The following is a 17,391-nucleotide window of genomic DNA, read 5'->3' on the forward strand; positions in this document are numbered from 1 at the left end:
GAAAGTCCCTGCCTTCTCACAGCCATCTAAATCCCCTCTGACCACCACCCCTCCCTTGGCTCTGAACCTTCTTCCCTTGATGGTTCCCCAGTCGGTTCTTCCAACCGTTCCTCTGCATCCAGCCAGTCCATGACACTAACACAGAGACAAACACACACGCCTCGCAACACACCTCACAAACATCAAACATGCTCAGCAGCCATGAAAATGTTGGGAAAGTAAATGGGAAAACCATGATAGGGTGATGGAATGCTTCAGCCCTGTTCAGCTAATATCCTGAGTTGGCTGACATGCTGAACAGATGCACTCCTGTTATTGGGCGATGGCACGCTGCAGCATTTTGTTACAGGCCCTGTGTGTGTGTGTGTGTGTGTGTGTGTGAAATATTCTCCCCTGGCAGCTCAAGGGTTCCTCTGCATGAATTGCCTGCCTCTTACTCGCTGACTGTACTATTTAGTTGAGATCGCACAGTAGGAGTTGCGACGTTTATAAGCAAAACAAACATCTGCAGGAGAGAGAATACAGAGCCGTCCAAAAGAAAGGAAAGAAAGGAGGAGATGAGGAGGAGGAAGGAGGAGGAACTAGCTACGCAGGGTGCTCTAATCTGAAAATGATCGTGTTCGGGAGGGTGAAATGAGGTGCCAATCAGTGGGACTGCTTATCAGCGGTGGCTACATCCATCAGGCTTCCTTAACTTGCTTGTTGTTGTTTAGTCGTGTCCGACTCTTCGTGACCCCATGGACCAGAGCACGCCAGGCACTCCTGTCTTCCACTGCCTCCCGCAGTTTAGTCAAACTCATGCTGGTAGCTTCGAGAACACTGTCCAACCATCTCGTCCTCTGTCGTCCCCTTCTCCTTGTGCCCTCCATCTTTCCCAACATCAGGGTCTTTTCCAGGGAGTCTTCTCTTCTCATGAGGTGCCAAAGTATTGGAGCCTCAGCTTCAGGATCTGTCCTTCCAGTGAGCACTCAGGGCTGATTTCCTTCAGAATGGAGAGGTTTGATCTTCTTGCAGTCCATGGGACTCTCAAGAGTCTCCTCCAGCACCAGAATTCAAAGGCATCAATTCTTCGGCGATCAGCCTTCTTCATGGTCCAGCTCTCACTTCCATACATCACTACTGGGAAAACCATCGCTTTAACTATACGGACCTTTGTTGGCAAGGTGGTGTCTCTGCTTTTTAAGATGCTGTCTAGGTTGGTCATTGCTTTTCTCCCAAGAAGCAGGCGTCTTTTAATTTCATGGCTGCTGTCACCATCTGCAGTGATCATGGAGCCCAAGAAAGTAAAATCTCTCACTGCCTCCATTTCTTCCCCTTCTATTTGCCAGGAGGTGATGGGACCAGTGGCCATGATCTTCATTTTTTTGATGTTGAGCTTCAGACCATATTTTGCACTCTCCTCTTTCACCCTCATTAAAAGGTTCTTTAATTCCTCCTCACTTTCTGCCATTGGGTTGTGTTGCTGTTTTTATTTTTATTGGGTATTTTGTGGTTTTATATCTCGATTTTATTCTGTGAACCACCCTGAGACTCCCGGGTATAGGGCTGTATTATAATATAATACAGTGGTACCTCGCAAGACGAATGCCTCGTAAGACGAAAAACTCGCAAGACGAAAGAGTTTTTCGTTTTTTGAGTTGCTTCTCAAGACGAATTTCCCTATGGGCTTGCTTCACAAGACGAAAACGTCTTGCGAGTTTGTTTCCTTTTTCTTAAAACCGTTAATACCCAGGGAATCCGTGCTTTGCAAGACGAAAAATTCGCAAGACGAAAAAACTCGCAGAACGAATTAATTTCGTCTTGCGAGGTACCACTGTATAATTATAATATAATAATATAATATAATATAATATAATATAATATAATATAATATAATATAATATAATATAATATAATATAATATAATATTTCATCCAAGTTGGTAGCCATCACTGCTTCATGTGGCAGGGAGTTCCATAGTTTACACTGCGTGAAGAAGGACTTCCTTACATCCAATGGTCAGCTGCATTGGATGTCTGTGAGTTCTAGCATTAGGAACAGGGGGAGGTTTCCCATGAGGGAATGTGGTCCACAGCCCCCTAAAAACTTCCCCACTCCTGATTTAGAAATTCTTGAAGGACAATCCCCCCCTTCTTCCCCGTTCTGTTTTCTAAGAAAGGCTCCGGCCTTCCCTTGAAAGATGGGTCGCTCAAAGTGGCGATCCACCCCGTTTCCCCCCAAATCCTCTCGTTATTGATGGGATTTGTGAACCGATGAACTCTTTGTTCTGCCTTGCCGCTCGGCTTCCCCCTCCCACTTCGCTCCCTCCCTCCCACGGCAAAGGGTGCCAGAGAGAATCTCCATAAAAGTCTATTAGTCGGGATGAGTAATGGTTTGACAAAACAGATCTCCGTAACCTCTCCTGAATCATCTTGGCAGTAATAGAGACTGTGTGTCCGTTTTTTGATTAAACATTTCCAGGGCTCCAGGAGTTGGAGGGAGTAAACAGTTGCAGCCAATAGCAGACCCCAACCTGCACCTCTCCCCCACCCTAAAAAACCCAGACTTTTGATAGATCTGTTAGTCCAACAAAGTTGTTGCCCAGAAATGGAGGGTCGTCTTGTCACTGCTGCAAAAATGGCATACCCTCCAACATTTCTCCAATTAAATTATTCCACAATTATGATTTTATTATTCATACTCCACCCATCTGACTGCATTGCCCCAGCCACTCTGGGCAGCTTCCAATATATACAAAAAGATAATAAAACATTAAGCATTAAAAAAGCTTCCCTATACAGGGCTGCCTTCAGATGTCTTCTTAAAATTCTATAGTTACTTATCTCCTTGGCTCAGGGGTCACATAACTCCATACCCTCCAACATTTCTCCAATGAAAATAGGGACGTCCTAAGGAAAAGCGGGACATTCTGGGATCAAATCAGAAACCGGGATGGTGTCTGTAAATCCGGGACTGTCCCTGGAAAATAGGGGGAAGAAGAAGAGGAGGAGGAGGAGTTTGGACTTGATATCCCACCTTTCACTCCCCTTAAGGTGTCTCAGAGCAGCACACAATCTCTTTTCCCTTCCTCTCCAAAAACAAACACTCTGTGAGGTGAGTGAGGCTGAGAGATTTCAAAGAAGTGTGACTGGCCCAAGGTCACCCAGCAGCTGCATGTGGAGGAGCGGGGAAGCGAACCCGGTTCACCAGATTATGAGTCCACCACTCTTAACCACTACACCATGCTGGCTCCCTGGAGGCTTTCGTGATGTCAGCAAAGGGCCTGGAAATTGCCTTTTCTGGAAATCTTGTCGAAAACAAGGTCACCAAAATGAGGAGTTTGTGTTCCTCCTTTATAAGGGCCTCATCCACGCTGTAATTTAAAGCAGGGTTGGACCTTTTGCGTCTCTCTCTCTCCAGAGCTCTCCCCATGAAAATTCGCTCTTTACCACTGAATTGGAGCAAATGGCAGTCTGTAGAAAACTCAAATTGCTCTTTGTTGTGCTTCAGCTTTAAAGAGCAGCTTTTTCATGGGGAAAGCTCAGGAGTGGGGGGTGGGGGGGGAAGAGCACTCAAACACAGAGCTTTAAAGCACAGACCGATGCCCGGGGAGCATGGGGCAAAAGCTAAGTGTGGATAAGACCACTTCAAAATGTGTCCTGAATTTTTCATTGGAGTTCCTAAGAGAAGTAATATGTACAAGAAGGCATATGCCAGGATAAATCTGGCCTATAAGCAGTGCTTTTTTTTCCTAGAAGAAACGTTGCCAGTACTGTGTACCCTTGAGTACCCCCCCCCCCAAAAAAAGCACTACCTATAAGTGCCTGTATCTGTGAAAATAATATGCAAAAAAATGCATTATATTAGGCAGAATTCCTTTGGGGAAACATGTAGATTAGACCTACAAAAAATGTGTGTATTAGGAAAAAGTCACACTACAATATTGATGAATTTTCCTGAGAACCTTTTTTTATAACACACAGACACACGTGTGGAAATGTGGAAAACTAAATTCCAGGTTGGGAAAAAAGTGAAACTGGGGGATTTCTTCCATTCCTAGGGCTTCTAACCACTGCTGCCACCTAGCTTGAAAAGAGATTCAAGAGCCGCCCGTCTCCCAAGCCTCAGAACTGGCCCTTCAGTTCAGTTTCATCCAGAACACATTGCACAGCTAATCCTGGATCAATGGCTCTAAAACTATGCTCCCTAACGCTGTGCTGTGTTGCATAGCCTCTTCCCTGAAATCAGAATGCTCGCTTCTGGGATAATGAACATAGGATCTGAGTGCAAGGAGCTATCATAAGAAGGAAAAATAACTTTTGTCATCGCATCTAAGGAGGATCCATGGAGCTTGCCTTGTGCTCCTGGACATCTGTTTTAGAAAGCAGGAGAAAGCAAGCTTCTGCCCTTTGGGGAGGAAGGCAAAAGCCAGAAGGGCTGTCCTTGGCTTTGCCCTCTCTCCCAGGAATGGATCTGTGCATCAATCACGGCCGAGGAGAGCGGTTCATATTGAAGAGTCTGCGTTCAAGAGGCCAACCCCCTAAGCAAGTCATTACATCTCCCTGCCATCACTCTCGCTCGCCGTTCATTGTTATCTGGACATCTAACGGGCTCTTCTCTCCAGTGAGACCATTTTGCTTCGCGATTAAAATTGAGAGCCTCCCATCTCCTCCTCCTCCTTTTTCTCCATCCGTCTAATCGGGCTAGGAGCCGTGGAGGTGTAATACATCTGACGGGGGGGGCTTTTGCGAGGAAAAAAGGAGGCTTTAGATCTGTACACCACAGGTAGACTCGTCTCGTATGCGGCTGCACTGGTGATTCCTTCTCTTTGAGGGGAAGCTGGTAATTGATCTAATCCAGCCTGGCATAAATGCCACTTGAAATAAGATTGCGCTTTGCTGAGTGGAGCCGAGAAATGGGAAGAGCAAAGATCAGAGCATCGATACTTTGAGCGAGAGCCCTCAGAGATTAACAGGGAGAGGAGAGCCCCGCCCTTAAGAATCATCAGCCCTTGACATGACACATCTCTCGGAAAATTAAAGGGAAGGGAGCCCTTATCGACCATTAAACCGGCCAACTTAGGGTGAAGACAGGCGCCATATTGTACACAGTGGCGATTATAGAGACTGCTGGGAAGGAAGGCTGGGAGGCCAACAGCAGGTGGCGCCAGAGCAAAAGACAGCCAACGCATTCTAGTTCCGCTCACATCCTCCTCCCTGCTGAATTCTACAAGGGCAACACCGACAGCAAGGAGGAGGAAAGTAGCAGCCAAGGCCACTTTCTGGAGGGGGTGTAAGAATGAAGGCAGCAAAGTGGGGGCCGGCTGAGGCTAGTGTTGCAGTGGCCCAGTCACCGTGGTGAATCAGCCTCCTCTGAATGTAACTTTTTAGTTTTCTGCGCAACCTCTGGAAGCAAGGGGCAGGGAACATTCCTACAAGCGAGTACAGTGGTACCTCAGGTTACAGATGCTTCAGGTTACAGACTCCGCTAACCCAGAAATAGTACCTCGGGTTAAGAACTTTGCTTCAGGTTGAGAACAGAAATTGTGCTCCGGCAGTGTGGCGGCAGCGGGAGGCCTCATTAGCTGAAGTGGTACCTCAGGTTAAGAACAGTTTCAGGTTAAGAACGGACCTCCAGAACAAATTAAGTTCTTAACCCGAGGTACCACTGTAGCTGAATGGGGATGGGAGGGGGGTTGATTGGCTAGTGACTGTGATCTCACTCACCTGCAATACTGGGGCCTATGCCGCCATCCTAAATGCTAGATCTTATTGTTAAAATACGCCCTTGTTGCAGGGGTTTTGTTTTCTTTTAATATACCCAAGGGTAGTTGTTTTTCAAGTGATGCTTAAAAGCTAATGCATCATTCCCCTTAACCATGGTATTGATTCACCTCCTTGCCTGCATTACTAGCACTTTAAAGCCATTTAAACTATTTCCTGCAATTGGGAAGAGAAGTGGAATGGGATGGGGTGGGGTGGGGTGCGGATGGAAAGCGGGAAGTCCTTACTAATCCATCCTGAGCCATAGCTCTAATCGCTTGAGTTGCTGTTGTTGTTTTTGGGTTGTTGTTGTTTTTTAAGCTTCTCATTTAGCGATTACTTTCTTAGTCATGCGTAAGCCCTGGAAATCTAATATGGAAGCCAGTAATCCATTAGTTAAACAGATTTAGTTATACAAGGGGAGGGGGTTGTGTAGCTCGGGGAGTAAGTAATAGGTTCAATCTGCGCTACTGCATGAACACATGTAAACCATAAAGCTAAAAAAATAAATAAAAAGTGGACCTCCAGTGTTGCAACGTACAAAGATCCTCCCTTTTAAAGATGCTCTATTCGAGAGGTAGACAGAGGTTCCCATCAGATGTTGGCGACCTACAAATCCCATCATTCTTTACCATTGGCAGTGCTGGATTTAGGTATAAGATAAACAAGCTATAGCTTAGAGCTCCACACTCTTGGGGGCCACAAAAAAAAATTAAAGAAAAAAACTGGATGTACATTTCCAAAATATAAGATAAAAAGCAAATAAAATAAAACCTACATACAGCAACAGTGTTTTGTGTTTTGTAGGCTCCTATGATGTAAGTAATGGCCCCTGCATACTAGCCTGTTCCCTAAAATATCACTGGTTTGCTCCTTTCTATATATAGGGTGCCTACATTCTGCGTGGACTGGTTGCATGGCAACATGGGCAAACGGCTTTAGATACCAATTAGGTCCATAAATTACCATATAGCATATATTCAACACACACAAAAATGACAGTTTGTTGTTGACAAAGGACAGCTAGACATAGAAAGGTCCCCATTACCTTCAGTAGCTTAGGGCCTCATCAAACCTAAATCCGGCCCTGACCATTGGCCACACTGCCTGGGGTTGATATGAATCTCAGTCTGAAACATGGGTAGGCAAACTAAGGCCTGGGGGCAGGATCTGGCCCAATCGCCTTCTAAATCCGGCCCGTGGACGGTCTGGGAATCAGCGTGTTTTTACATGATGAGTAGAATGTGTCCTTTTATTTAAAATGCATCTCTGGGTTATTTGTGGGGCATAGGAATTCATTCATTTCCCCCAAAAAAATATAGTCCGGCCCCCCACAAGGTCTGAGGGACAGTGGACCGTCCCCCTGCTGAAAAAGTTTGCTGACCCCTGACTCCGAAACATCCGGTCATTTCAAGAGGGGCTTGTACCCACAGCAGTGCCGTCCTGGAGCCCAAGGCAATTCTCCCAGTCAGCCTGCAGCCAACCTGCCCAAGATGGATCCCCATCTTCCCTTCAGTCTTCTTCCCTGCACACCATGCTAAAAACTCCTTTCCTGTCACCCGATGCTCACTCTGGCAACCTTCCAAACCCCCAGTCACTGTTCATACCTCAGGGCAAGGGGGCAGGACAGTTACCTATCTTACATTGTCAATGGCCCTCAATGGGGCCATTGTTGCTTCTGTATTGTTTCTTAATGGCCCTAGCTTGGCCAGGTCGTTCTGCATAGGTGAGCTCAGGAATTCCTCTGCAGCTTGTATTTCTCCCTTCAGATCCCAAATAATCAAAATCCTACCATTTATTAATTTCTAGCGTTTAGGGGGGTGGGGTTCCCCCGCAATCCATAACAATGTTTTGGGTACTTCTGCAAGCACTGGGGCTCCCCAGTCCAGCTGATACCTTCCCTCTTTTACATGGATGGTGCAATCTGAGTTACAGAAGCAGCCGTGCTCAGAGAGGTGATGGCACTATTAGCAAATACAATCTTACTTGCAAATTGCAATGGATGACAGCCTTTGCTTCACACACCACGCTGCATCTTTATCTCCTCCACCTCTTGAAAATGAGTGCGGCAATCAAGCAGCGATTGAAACTTCAGCTGGAGAACTGCATGCAGAAAATGCTACTTAGCCAGTTTCATCACGAATTTGCAATGCTGTGCTCTGGGGCGGTCTTGCAATGGCCAGGGGAGATGCTGTGCTCTGGTGAGCTCTTGTATCTCTCCTGGTCCCATGGGAAAGGACTGCAGAGAGTGAGCTGGGTCCCTAACTTGGAACAGAGGATGGCGCCCTGAACATGCACACCAGTTTCATTCCGATAGCACAATATTCCAGGGAGATGTCACACTACGAACAGACTAACATAGCAAGGAATGAGCAAGTTGAAGGCAAGGTCTCACTCCAGTGGCTCCCAATGTTCTGGATTGTTGTTATTCCATCATGAATTTTAAAAAAGGTAAATGACCCCTGGACAGTTAAGTCCAATCAAAGGCGACTATGGGGTTGCAGCACTCATCTCGCTTTCAGGCCAAGGGAGCCGGCGTTTCTCCAAAGACAGCTTTCTGGGTCATGTGGCCAGCAGGACTTAACTGCTACTGGTGCACGGAGGACCGTGACGAATGCGCACAGTAATGCTGTTTACCTTCCCACCACAGCAGTACCTATTTATCTACTTGCACTGGCGTGCTTTCAAACTGCTAGGTTGGCAGGAGCTGGGACAGAACAATGGAAGCTTACTCCATTGCTGGGATTCGAACTGCCAACCTTTCAATCAGCAAGCCCAGAGGCTCAGTGGTTTAGACCACAGCGCCACCTGCGTCCCTCAAATATAAATATCACAAATATATGGTGTTTTGTGAAACAAAATAAAAAAAATCCTTCCAGTAGCACCTTAGAGACCAACTAAGTTTGTTATTGGTATGAGCTTTCGTGAGCATACACACTTCTTCAGATTAGATCCAGATTTAGGCAACAGTCCTCACCTCACTTTCCTGGGAGTAAGTCCCACTGAATTTAATAATACTTCCTTCTGAGTAGACATGGTTAGGATTGTGCCAGTGAGTTCATCTTCAGTCCCATTGTTCTCTACGGACTAAGCCGTGACTAACCTAACCCCATTGGATCCAATCTGCTGAGTCGAGGAGCTTTCATTCAAAGCTTACAATGTTTCATTCTCGCACAGACCCTAAGGATTTGTGATCAAGAGTCGTATCCAAAGTTAGACAGCAGGCCCGCTGAAATGAATGAACAGAAGGGACTTAGGTTCCTTTAGTGGGTCTTCTCTGGGTAATGCGCAGTTAGATAGGTTACTTCCAAGTAAGCTCTAGGGGAAAGCGTTCATTAAAAAGGCATGCATTCGTGAAAGTAACATAATACAATATAATATGTAATATAATGGGAAATTGCTTCGCAAAAATGTGCTTATTTATTTATTTATTTATTTATTTAATAAATTTATATGCCCCTTGATTGTAAAAAAACAAACAAACCTCAAAGTAGTTAACAAAAATAAAATAAAACCAAAACATTATTGCGGGGGGAGGGGATTAAAACAACTATTTAAAACATTCAAAAAAACAAAACCCAGCAATAAACTTAAAAGCACACCTGCCTATCTGGGTTTTTAGCAGGCATTGAAACGAATACAGTGAAGGCACCTGCCTGGTATCAATAGGAAGGGAGTTCCAAAGTTTACTTGACAAAATTGCATGCAAACGTTAGGGGTGGAAATCCACACTTGGGCCAACCAATTTTTATGGGGGCTTGAAAAGGGAAATATTCCAAGGTGAGGCAGAAATGTACAGACTGGAAAAATGAGAACGTGGTGGACTCAGCCATCCTTAATTGTAAGCCCGGCTTTTCTTCTAAGCCTTTGGAGGCTCATTATCTCCGAATGTGAGCTGAATCTTCACCTACATTTTTCTGGTAACTGCTGCCTCATGAGCTTCACACAATCATCGGGTGCAATCATTTCCTTTGCTGTTTACTTCACCCGGCTTTCGTAGTGAGATGGAAAGCTGCGTAGGTTGCTGTGGTTCTAGATTCAGGAAGAATTGCTCATCTTCTAACACTGTGTATGCTCTCAAATGCCAACAGTGCCCTTCAGCTCTCTATATTGGACAAATAGGCCAAACCAAAGGATAAATGGACATAAATCTGACATCAGGAATCACAAAACAGAGAAACCAGTAGGAGAACACTTCAGTCTCCCAGGACATTCTGTGCAGGATCTCAAAGTAGCTGTCAAGAGCCAGTGTGGTGTAGTGGTTAAGAGCGGTAGTCTCGTAATCTGGTGAACCGGGTTCGCTTCCCCACTCCTCCACATGCAGCTGCTGGGTGACCTTGGGCCAGTCACACTTCTCTGAAGTCTCTCAGCCTCACTCACCTCACAGAGTGTTTGTTGTGGGGGAGGAAGGGAAAGGAGATTGTTAGCTGCTTTGAGACTCCTTAAAAGGGAGTGAAAGGCGGGATATCAAATCCAAACTCCTCTTCTTCTTCTTCTTCTTACAAAATAATTTCAGAAATAGACTGGAAAGAGAAGTTGCTGAACTACAGCTTATTACCAAACTTAAAACCATGGAGAGACCTGGTCTGAAGAGAGACATTGGATTCTTATCTCATTATACATGTTTAAGCTATTCTTGGCCATCTCATCCCTTGCTTTTTCTGTAAGACCAATTGCAGTTGTTAACAGTCGTCAACAGGTTTACCACACCTATCAGCCAATCACCCATTCCCACCACCCTTCTGAGTAATACCCCTCCCCACCCTCTCACTGTATATAAGGGTCTGGTGACTTCTGTTTCCGTGTATCTGAAGAAGTGTGCATGCACACAAAAGCTCATACCAAGAACAAACTTAGTTGGTCTCTATGGTGCTACTAATGGGACGCAGGTGGCGCTGTGGGTGAAACCACAGAGCCTAGGACTTGCCAATCAGAAGGCCGTGGTTCGAATCCCCACGACAGGGTGAGCTCCCGTTGCTCGGTCCCTACTCCTGCCAACCTAGCAGTTCGAAAGCACGTCAAAGTGCAAGTAGATAAATAGGTACCGCTCCGGCGGGAAGGTAAACGGCGCTTCCGTGTGCTGCTCTGGTTCACCAGAAGCGGCTTAGTCATGCTGGCCACATGACCCAGAAGCTGTACGCCGGCTCCCTCGGCCAATAAAGCGAGATGAGCACCGCAACCTCAGAGTCAGTCACGACTGGACCTAATGGTCAGAGGTCCCTTTACCTTTAAGGTGCTACTGGACAATTTTTTTATTTTTAAAATATATTTTGGGTTGTTGTGTGTTTATCTGGGCCACATTCACACCCTGCATTTAAAGCAGTATGATACTTCTATAAACAATCATGGCTTCCCCCAAGAGAATCCCGGGAAGTGTAGCTTGTTAAGGGTGCTGAGAGCTCTTAGGAGACCCCCTCCCATTCCCCCTCGCAGTGCTACAATTCCCAGAGTGGCTTAACAGTCAATCCTTTTCCCCTGGGAATTCTGGGAACTGTAGCTCTGTGAGAGGAACATCTTCTAACAACTCTGAGAACCCTTAACAAACTACACAGCTGCACATCCTGGTCCCTTTGTTGTTCATCATCTTTATAAATGACTTGGATGAAGAAGTTGAGGGGATGCTCATCAAATGTGCTGAAGACACTGAACTGGGTTGGGGTAGCTAATGCCGCAGAAGACAGAAGTGGGATTCAGGATGACCATAAGAGATTGGAGAACTGGGCTGACACCAAAAAAATGAATTTCAACAGGGACAAATGTAAGGTTCTGTGTTTAGGCAGGAAGAACCAGATGCACCAATATAGGATGGGGGACACCTGACTTACTAGCAGCACATGTGAAAAGGATCTAGGAGTCTTAGTGGACCACAAGGTGAAAATGAGTCAACAGTGTGATGAAGCAGCAAAAAAAAAGCTAAGGCTGTCCTAGGCTGCATCAACAGAAGTATAGCATCCAGGTCAAGGGAAGTAATATTACCACTCAAGTCTGCCTTGGTCAGACCACACCTGGAATCCTGCGTCCAATTCTGGGCATCCCAGTTTAAGAAGGATGTTGACAAGCAGGAACATGTGCAGAGGAGGGCAACCAAGATGATCAAGTGTCTAGAAACCAAGCCGTATGAGGAACGGTTGAGGGAGCTGTGTATGTTTTGCCTGGAAAAGAGGAGATAGGATAGCCATTTTCAAATTTCTAAAGGGCTGTCACATGGAGGAGGGAGCAAGCTTGTTTTCTCCTGCTCTGGAAGATAGGATCTGAGCCAATGGCTTCAAGTTGCAAGAAAGGAGATTCTGAATAAGCATCAGAAAATGTCCAGGAAATTCCAAACGTGTGGCAACCCTAGACTAAATGACCCTTGGGGTCCCTTCCAACTTTATAATTCTATGATCCTATACTATCAATTTAATGCTGTATCATACCATTTCAATCAGTTTTGGTTTTCCCCAAAAGGAATCCTAAGAAGTGTAGTTTGAATTCCATAGTTTAACTATGCACTGTGTGAAGAAGGGCTTTCACATATATTCATTCATATATATATATACACACATACACACACACATACACACACACACACACACACACACACACAGTGGTACCTCAGGTTACAGACGCTTCAGGTTACAGACTCCGCTAACCCAGAAATAGTACCTCAGGTTAAGAACTTTGCTTCAGGATGAGAACAGAAATCGTGCTCCGGAGGCGCGGCAGCAGCAGGAGGCCCCATTAGCTAAAGTGGTGCTTCAGGTTAAGAACAGTTTCAGGTTAAGAACAGACCTCCGGAACTAATTAAGTTCTTAACCAGAGGTACCACTGTAAATGTAAAAAGGGAGAAAATCTCTCATTACAAGTCTTCAGACAACCCTGCTAGTGATGTTAATTGCTTACGATGTTCTTCCAAATATTGTATAAATTTACTCCAGTCCTTATGGAATACTTGATTGTGCTGGTTTTGGATTTTTTCCTTCAGCTTTGCCAATTCAACAAAGTCCCTCATTTTCGTCTGCCACTCTTCTTTCATTGGTGCTTCTTGTTGTTTGAAGAAGGGCTTTCTTCTATCTGTCCTGAATTTATGTGAAAGAGAGATAGCACCATCCTGAGATAGATGATAGAGATAGAGATGACAGAGAGATAGAGAGGGACTTCAAACTCAGGATAACACTTTATGTATTTGATGAAGTGAACTATCATTTGCCAAACTTTATTCCATAATAAATGTGTGTCTTTAAAAATGCTCAGTACACCTTGATGTTTTCTGCTGCCTCTTAGATATTACACATGCAATGCAGGCCTCACTCTGTCCCCTTTTTTGTGCATGGCTAGGTCTTTGCTACAGCACAGTACGATACTAGCCCCATAAATCAAACCCACTCACTTCCATTAAAAACAAATTTAAGGAGACAAACTCTTCTTCTGGGCGGTGCATTAATCCGAGTTACCTCCTGCTGCCGTTTGCAGGGTGTGTGTGTGTGTGTGGCATTTTGTGCATTTCCTCTCAAATTAAACGTGTCTTTTCCTCCGATCCTCTCAAATTAAACGTGTCTTTTCCTCCGATCCTCTGTGTTTGTCACCCAGATCCGCCATCTCTCAGATCTTGGCTAATGTGATAATGATCTCTCGTTATTTCCTGGCTATTAACATGCTGCCTAATGAGTGATGAAAATGGAGAGGGGAAGCTATTTTGAGGCAGAGATGAGTCACGTACGGAAATGGGCAACCGAGATCCGTACACACGGTGGAAACGGGAGAGACTTCTGTTCTCTTGGAAAGTGAGCTGGGGCAGAGGTCTTCTGGTGGTTGAATGCTGACTCTGTGTCCTGGAGAATGGAGAAGTGGAACTCAGTGTGCGGTTTCTGCCCAAATCTTTAAGGCAATAATAATAATAATAATTTATTTGTACCCCATCCATCTGGCTGGGTTTCCCCAGCCACCCTGGGCAGCTTCCAACAAAGACAAAAAATGCACTAAAATGTCACACATTAAAAAACTTCCCTGAACAGGGCTGCCTTCAGATGTCTTCTGAATGTCAGGTAGTTGTAAACAACTCTTAGACATCTGATGGGAGAGCGTTCCACAGGGTGGGCCCCACTACCGAGAAGGCCCTCTGCCTGGTTCCCTGTAACCTCACTTCTCGCAGTGAGGGAACCACCAAAAGGCCCTCAGCACTGGACCTCAGCGTCCGGGCAGAACGATGGGGGTGGAGACGCTCCTTCAGGTATACTGGGTGCAAATCAGTATGGTGCATAGATGTCAAGGACTGGCTGGGTGCTGGTGAATGTGCACCAAGGGAAGGGTTCCAGGTTATCTCCACAACAACCTTGTGCGGTAGGTTAGGCTAAGGGAGAGTAACTGGCCTAAGGTCCCACGGTGAGCTTCTTAGCTGAGTAGGGGGCTCTGCACTCAGGTATCCCTGGTCCTGCTATATCAATTCATATACAGTCATACCTCAGGTTACAGATGCTTCAAGTTGTGTTTTTTTTTGGGTTATGGACCGCCAAGCACTGAATGCGCAGAAGCACCGAATCGCAACCCGCGCATGCGCAGACACGCCACTGCAAATTGCAAACACTGCCGGTTGCGAACGTGCATCTTGCACAGATCACATTCGCAACCCGAGTGTCCACTGTATTTGTTATGTACTGAAATTCTCACCCTGGGCCAGCAGGGGGATACTGTAGATAGTTATGCAAATAAGGGATCGAAAGTGACGTTCAGTGATTGGATAGTTTTAGAAAATTGTTACAGTTACGTTGTACTGGAGCTCTATATAAGCAGGCTGACTGAACCCTTCAGTTCAGTTCTGTTCTGGCCTGTGAATAAACAAGAGCTGTTTGAAGAATCGCTGTGTCATCTGATATGTTCACCCACAACTTAACAGTATTTATACCTCATTCTTCGTTTTCCAGTTCCTACCATTAAGGGAAGAGCCATACCTCAGTCGCAGAGCAAGCAAAAGGTCCTGCTTTAAGGGGAACTGTGTTTTTTCCCCGGCCTAACCTACCTCACAGGGTTGTTGTGAAGATTAAAGGTGATTTGTAGCAGGAGTAGGGGGTGAAATGGATTCTGCCAGGTGAAGGTAAAGCCAAGGAAATCTCGCCCCGTGTTTGCAGAATGGTCCCCGGATTTTGCCCAAAGCAAAGTTTGCCTAAACGAAGCTCTTTATTAAGCATATCCATCTTTATCATTAAAAAAAAAAACTCATTTTCTGAAATTGATATAATTGCAGTTGATTTACAGGATAGAGATTCACAAACAGCACTGATTCCAAGAGAGCGTTCTGGTCGCAGTGTACATTCCAACAGAGCAAAGCACAGTCCCAGCTGCCTGCAAAGCTCTTTAATTAGATAGCTTCTCTTTTCTCCCATCCATCAATCTGATCACGCGAGTTCATTTTACCATCATCAATCCCTTAAACTTTTCTTCAATTACCAGGGTCCTCTGGAGACGTCTGTTTATAGGGGAGCTCAATTCTTGCTCTTACAATTAAATTGCTAAATCGTTCTTGAAAACTCTTTGCCGACCTAATCTTTTATATAGCTGAATCAAAAAGAAGAAGAAGTGGATTTAGATGTAAATCAACTCCAGAGAAGAAACACTCAATAATTTGTTTCACTTTCCGCCCAATAACTATTTTTCCAGGTCCAACAACATATGGTTGACTCTGGCATTCACATTTGGACATTTGTGTAGGGCCGGCTCTACCGTTAGGCAAAGTGAGATGTGTTTGACACCAGCATTAAAACTTGGACATTTGTGTAGGGCCGGCTCTACCGTTAGGCAAAGTGAGATGTGTTTGACACCAGCATTAAAACTTGGACATTTGTGTAGGGCCGGCTCTACCGTTAGGCAGAGATGTCTTTGTCCACATCACAATGACAGCCCTTTGGCTGAAACGAGCCTCCCCCCCAATCAAATGCAGTGGAATACCTCACGAGCTTGCACATTCTTAACTACAAGTGTTTAGGAAAATGTCAGCTAACCAGTGGATGTTTTACTATGCCTATGGGAACTGTTCAAACTCTCTGATACGGAATACGATTACGATTACGATATCTTTATTATCATTGTCCCTTGCGGAACAATGAAATTGAAAAACTACATAAAACTACCACAAAACTACATAAAACTACATAAAAACTACATAAGTGGCTACATGAATTATAGCTACATGGAACCTGCAGGTTCAGAAGCAGTATATCTGTTAATATTCTATTCTATGACAAACAAGGAAGAGGGCTGTTTCCTCTCTATCCTGCTTGTTGGCTTGCCAGAGTCATCTGCTTTTCCATTTCAGGAACCAGAACATCAAACCTATAATGTCTGAATTAGCAAGACTGTCGTTACGTGGTTTTGTGGGAGATGCCTTCTGGGTCTGGTCTGTGGGGGACCACAGAGATGTTGGCAACAGTTCTGCACTCTCCCTTTGCTCATTGCCTTTTCCTGTTCTCCCGTAGCCGGACGAGTTGACAAATGCCCTGGAGATCAGCAACATTGTCTTCACGAGCATGTTTGCCCTGGAGATGCTCCTGAAACTACTGGCCTTTGGCATCTGGGGATACATCAAGAACCCGTACAACATTTTTGACGGCATCATTGTTGTGATCAGGTAAGTTGGTCTGTTTAACTGCATCTTCAGAGGCACGGGGGGGGGGGGAGACTGTGTACACAATCTGGGGCTGGAGACAGTCAAAATGCTCTTTCCAATTGGAAGATGTTGACAGAACTTGTATTTCCTTGCTTGGAATCAACGATGGGTTTACTTTTATCCCTCCTCCCTCCCAGTCCCTTTTTTCTTTTGCGTTGTGGCTTTTAGACCGCGAGCCTGGGTGCAGGGGTCATTGGGAACCTGCTCTGGGAACCTCTTCCCAGCTGTGGAGAAGGATGAAAAATGTACAGAAATGAGTCAGATTGGGAACGAAATCTTTCTTGAACATGGGTAGGCAAACTAAGGCCCAGGGGTCAGATCCGGCCCAATCACCTTCTAAATCCAGCCTGCGAACGGTCTGGGAATCAGCATGTTTTTACATGAGTAGAATGTGTCCTTTTGTTTAAAATGCATCTCTGGGTTATTTGTGGGGCATAGGAATTCGTTCATTTTTTTCCTTCAAAATATAGTCCGGCCCCCCACAAGGTCTGAGGGACAGTGGACCGGCCCCCTGCTGCAAAAGTTTGCTGACCCCTGACCTAGGCCTTCAGTTGATTGACATCCAATGCCCTTTTAAATGTGTTGCTGGAGTGGGGAATATTGGTTTGTTCTTAATCTTATTATGTATTTTGTGGTTTTTATATTGTCATTTTATGCTGCGGAGTGCCCTGAGATCTATGGATGAAGGGGGGCATACAAATTTAATTAATAATAATAATACCACCCACCACAGGACGCGGGTGCTGTGGGTTAAACCACAGAGCCTAGGACTTGCCGATCAGAAGGTCGTGGTTCGAATCCCCATGACGGAGTGAGCTCCCGTTGCTTGATCCCTGCTCCTGCCAAACTAGTAGTTTGAAAGCATGTCAAAGTGCAAGTAGATAAATAGGTACCGCTCCGGTGGGAAGGTAAACAGCGTTTATGTGCACTGCTCTGGTTCGTCAGAAGTGGCTTAGTCATGCTGGCCACATGACCCGGAAGCTGTACGCCGGCTCCCTCAGCCAATAAAGC

General features: G+C 45.4%; 1 protein-coding gene across 1 annotated transcript in view; it reads left to right on the forward strand.

The window, feature by feature from the left end:
• Window positions 1-17,391, forward strand: part of CACNA1H (calcium voltage-gated channel subunit alpha1 H) — a 365,872-nt gene that overhangs the window by 268,111 nt on the left and 80,370 nt on the right. The window contains exon 11 of the mRNA XM_083585513.1: window positions 16,190-16,341. Within this exon, the coding sequence (XP_083441639.1) occupies window positions 16,190-16,341 (152 nt within the window). The remainder of the gene's footprint in view (window positions 1-16,189; window positions 16,342-17,391) is intronic.

The sequence above is a fragment of the Podarcis filfolensis genome, assembly GCF_964270895.1.
Source record: "Podarcis filfolensis genome assembly, chromosome: 14".
NCBI lineage: Eukaryota > Metazoa > Chordata > Lepidosauria > Squamata > Lacertidae > Podarcis > Podarcis filfolensis.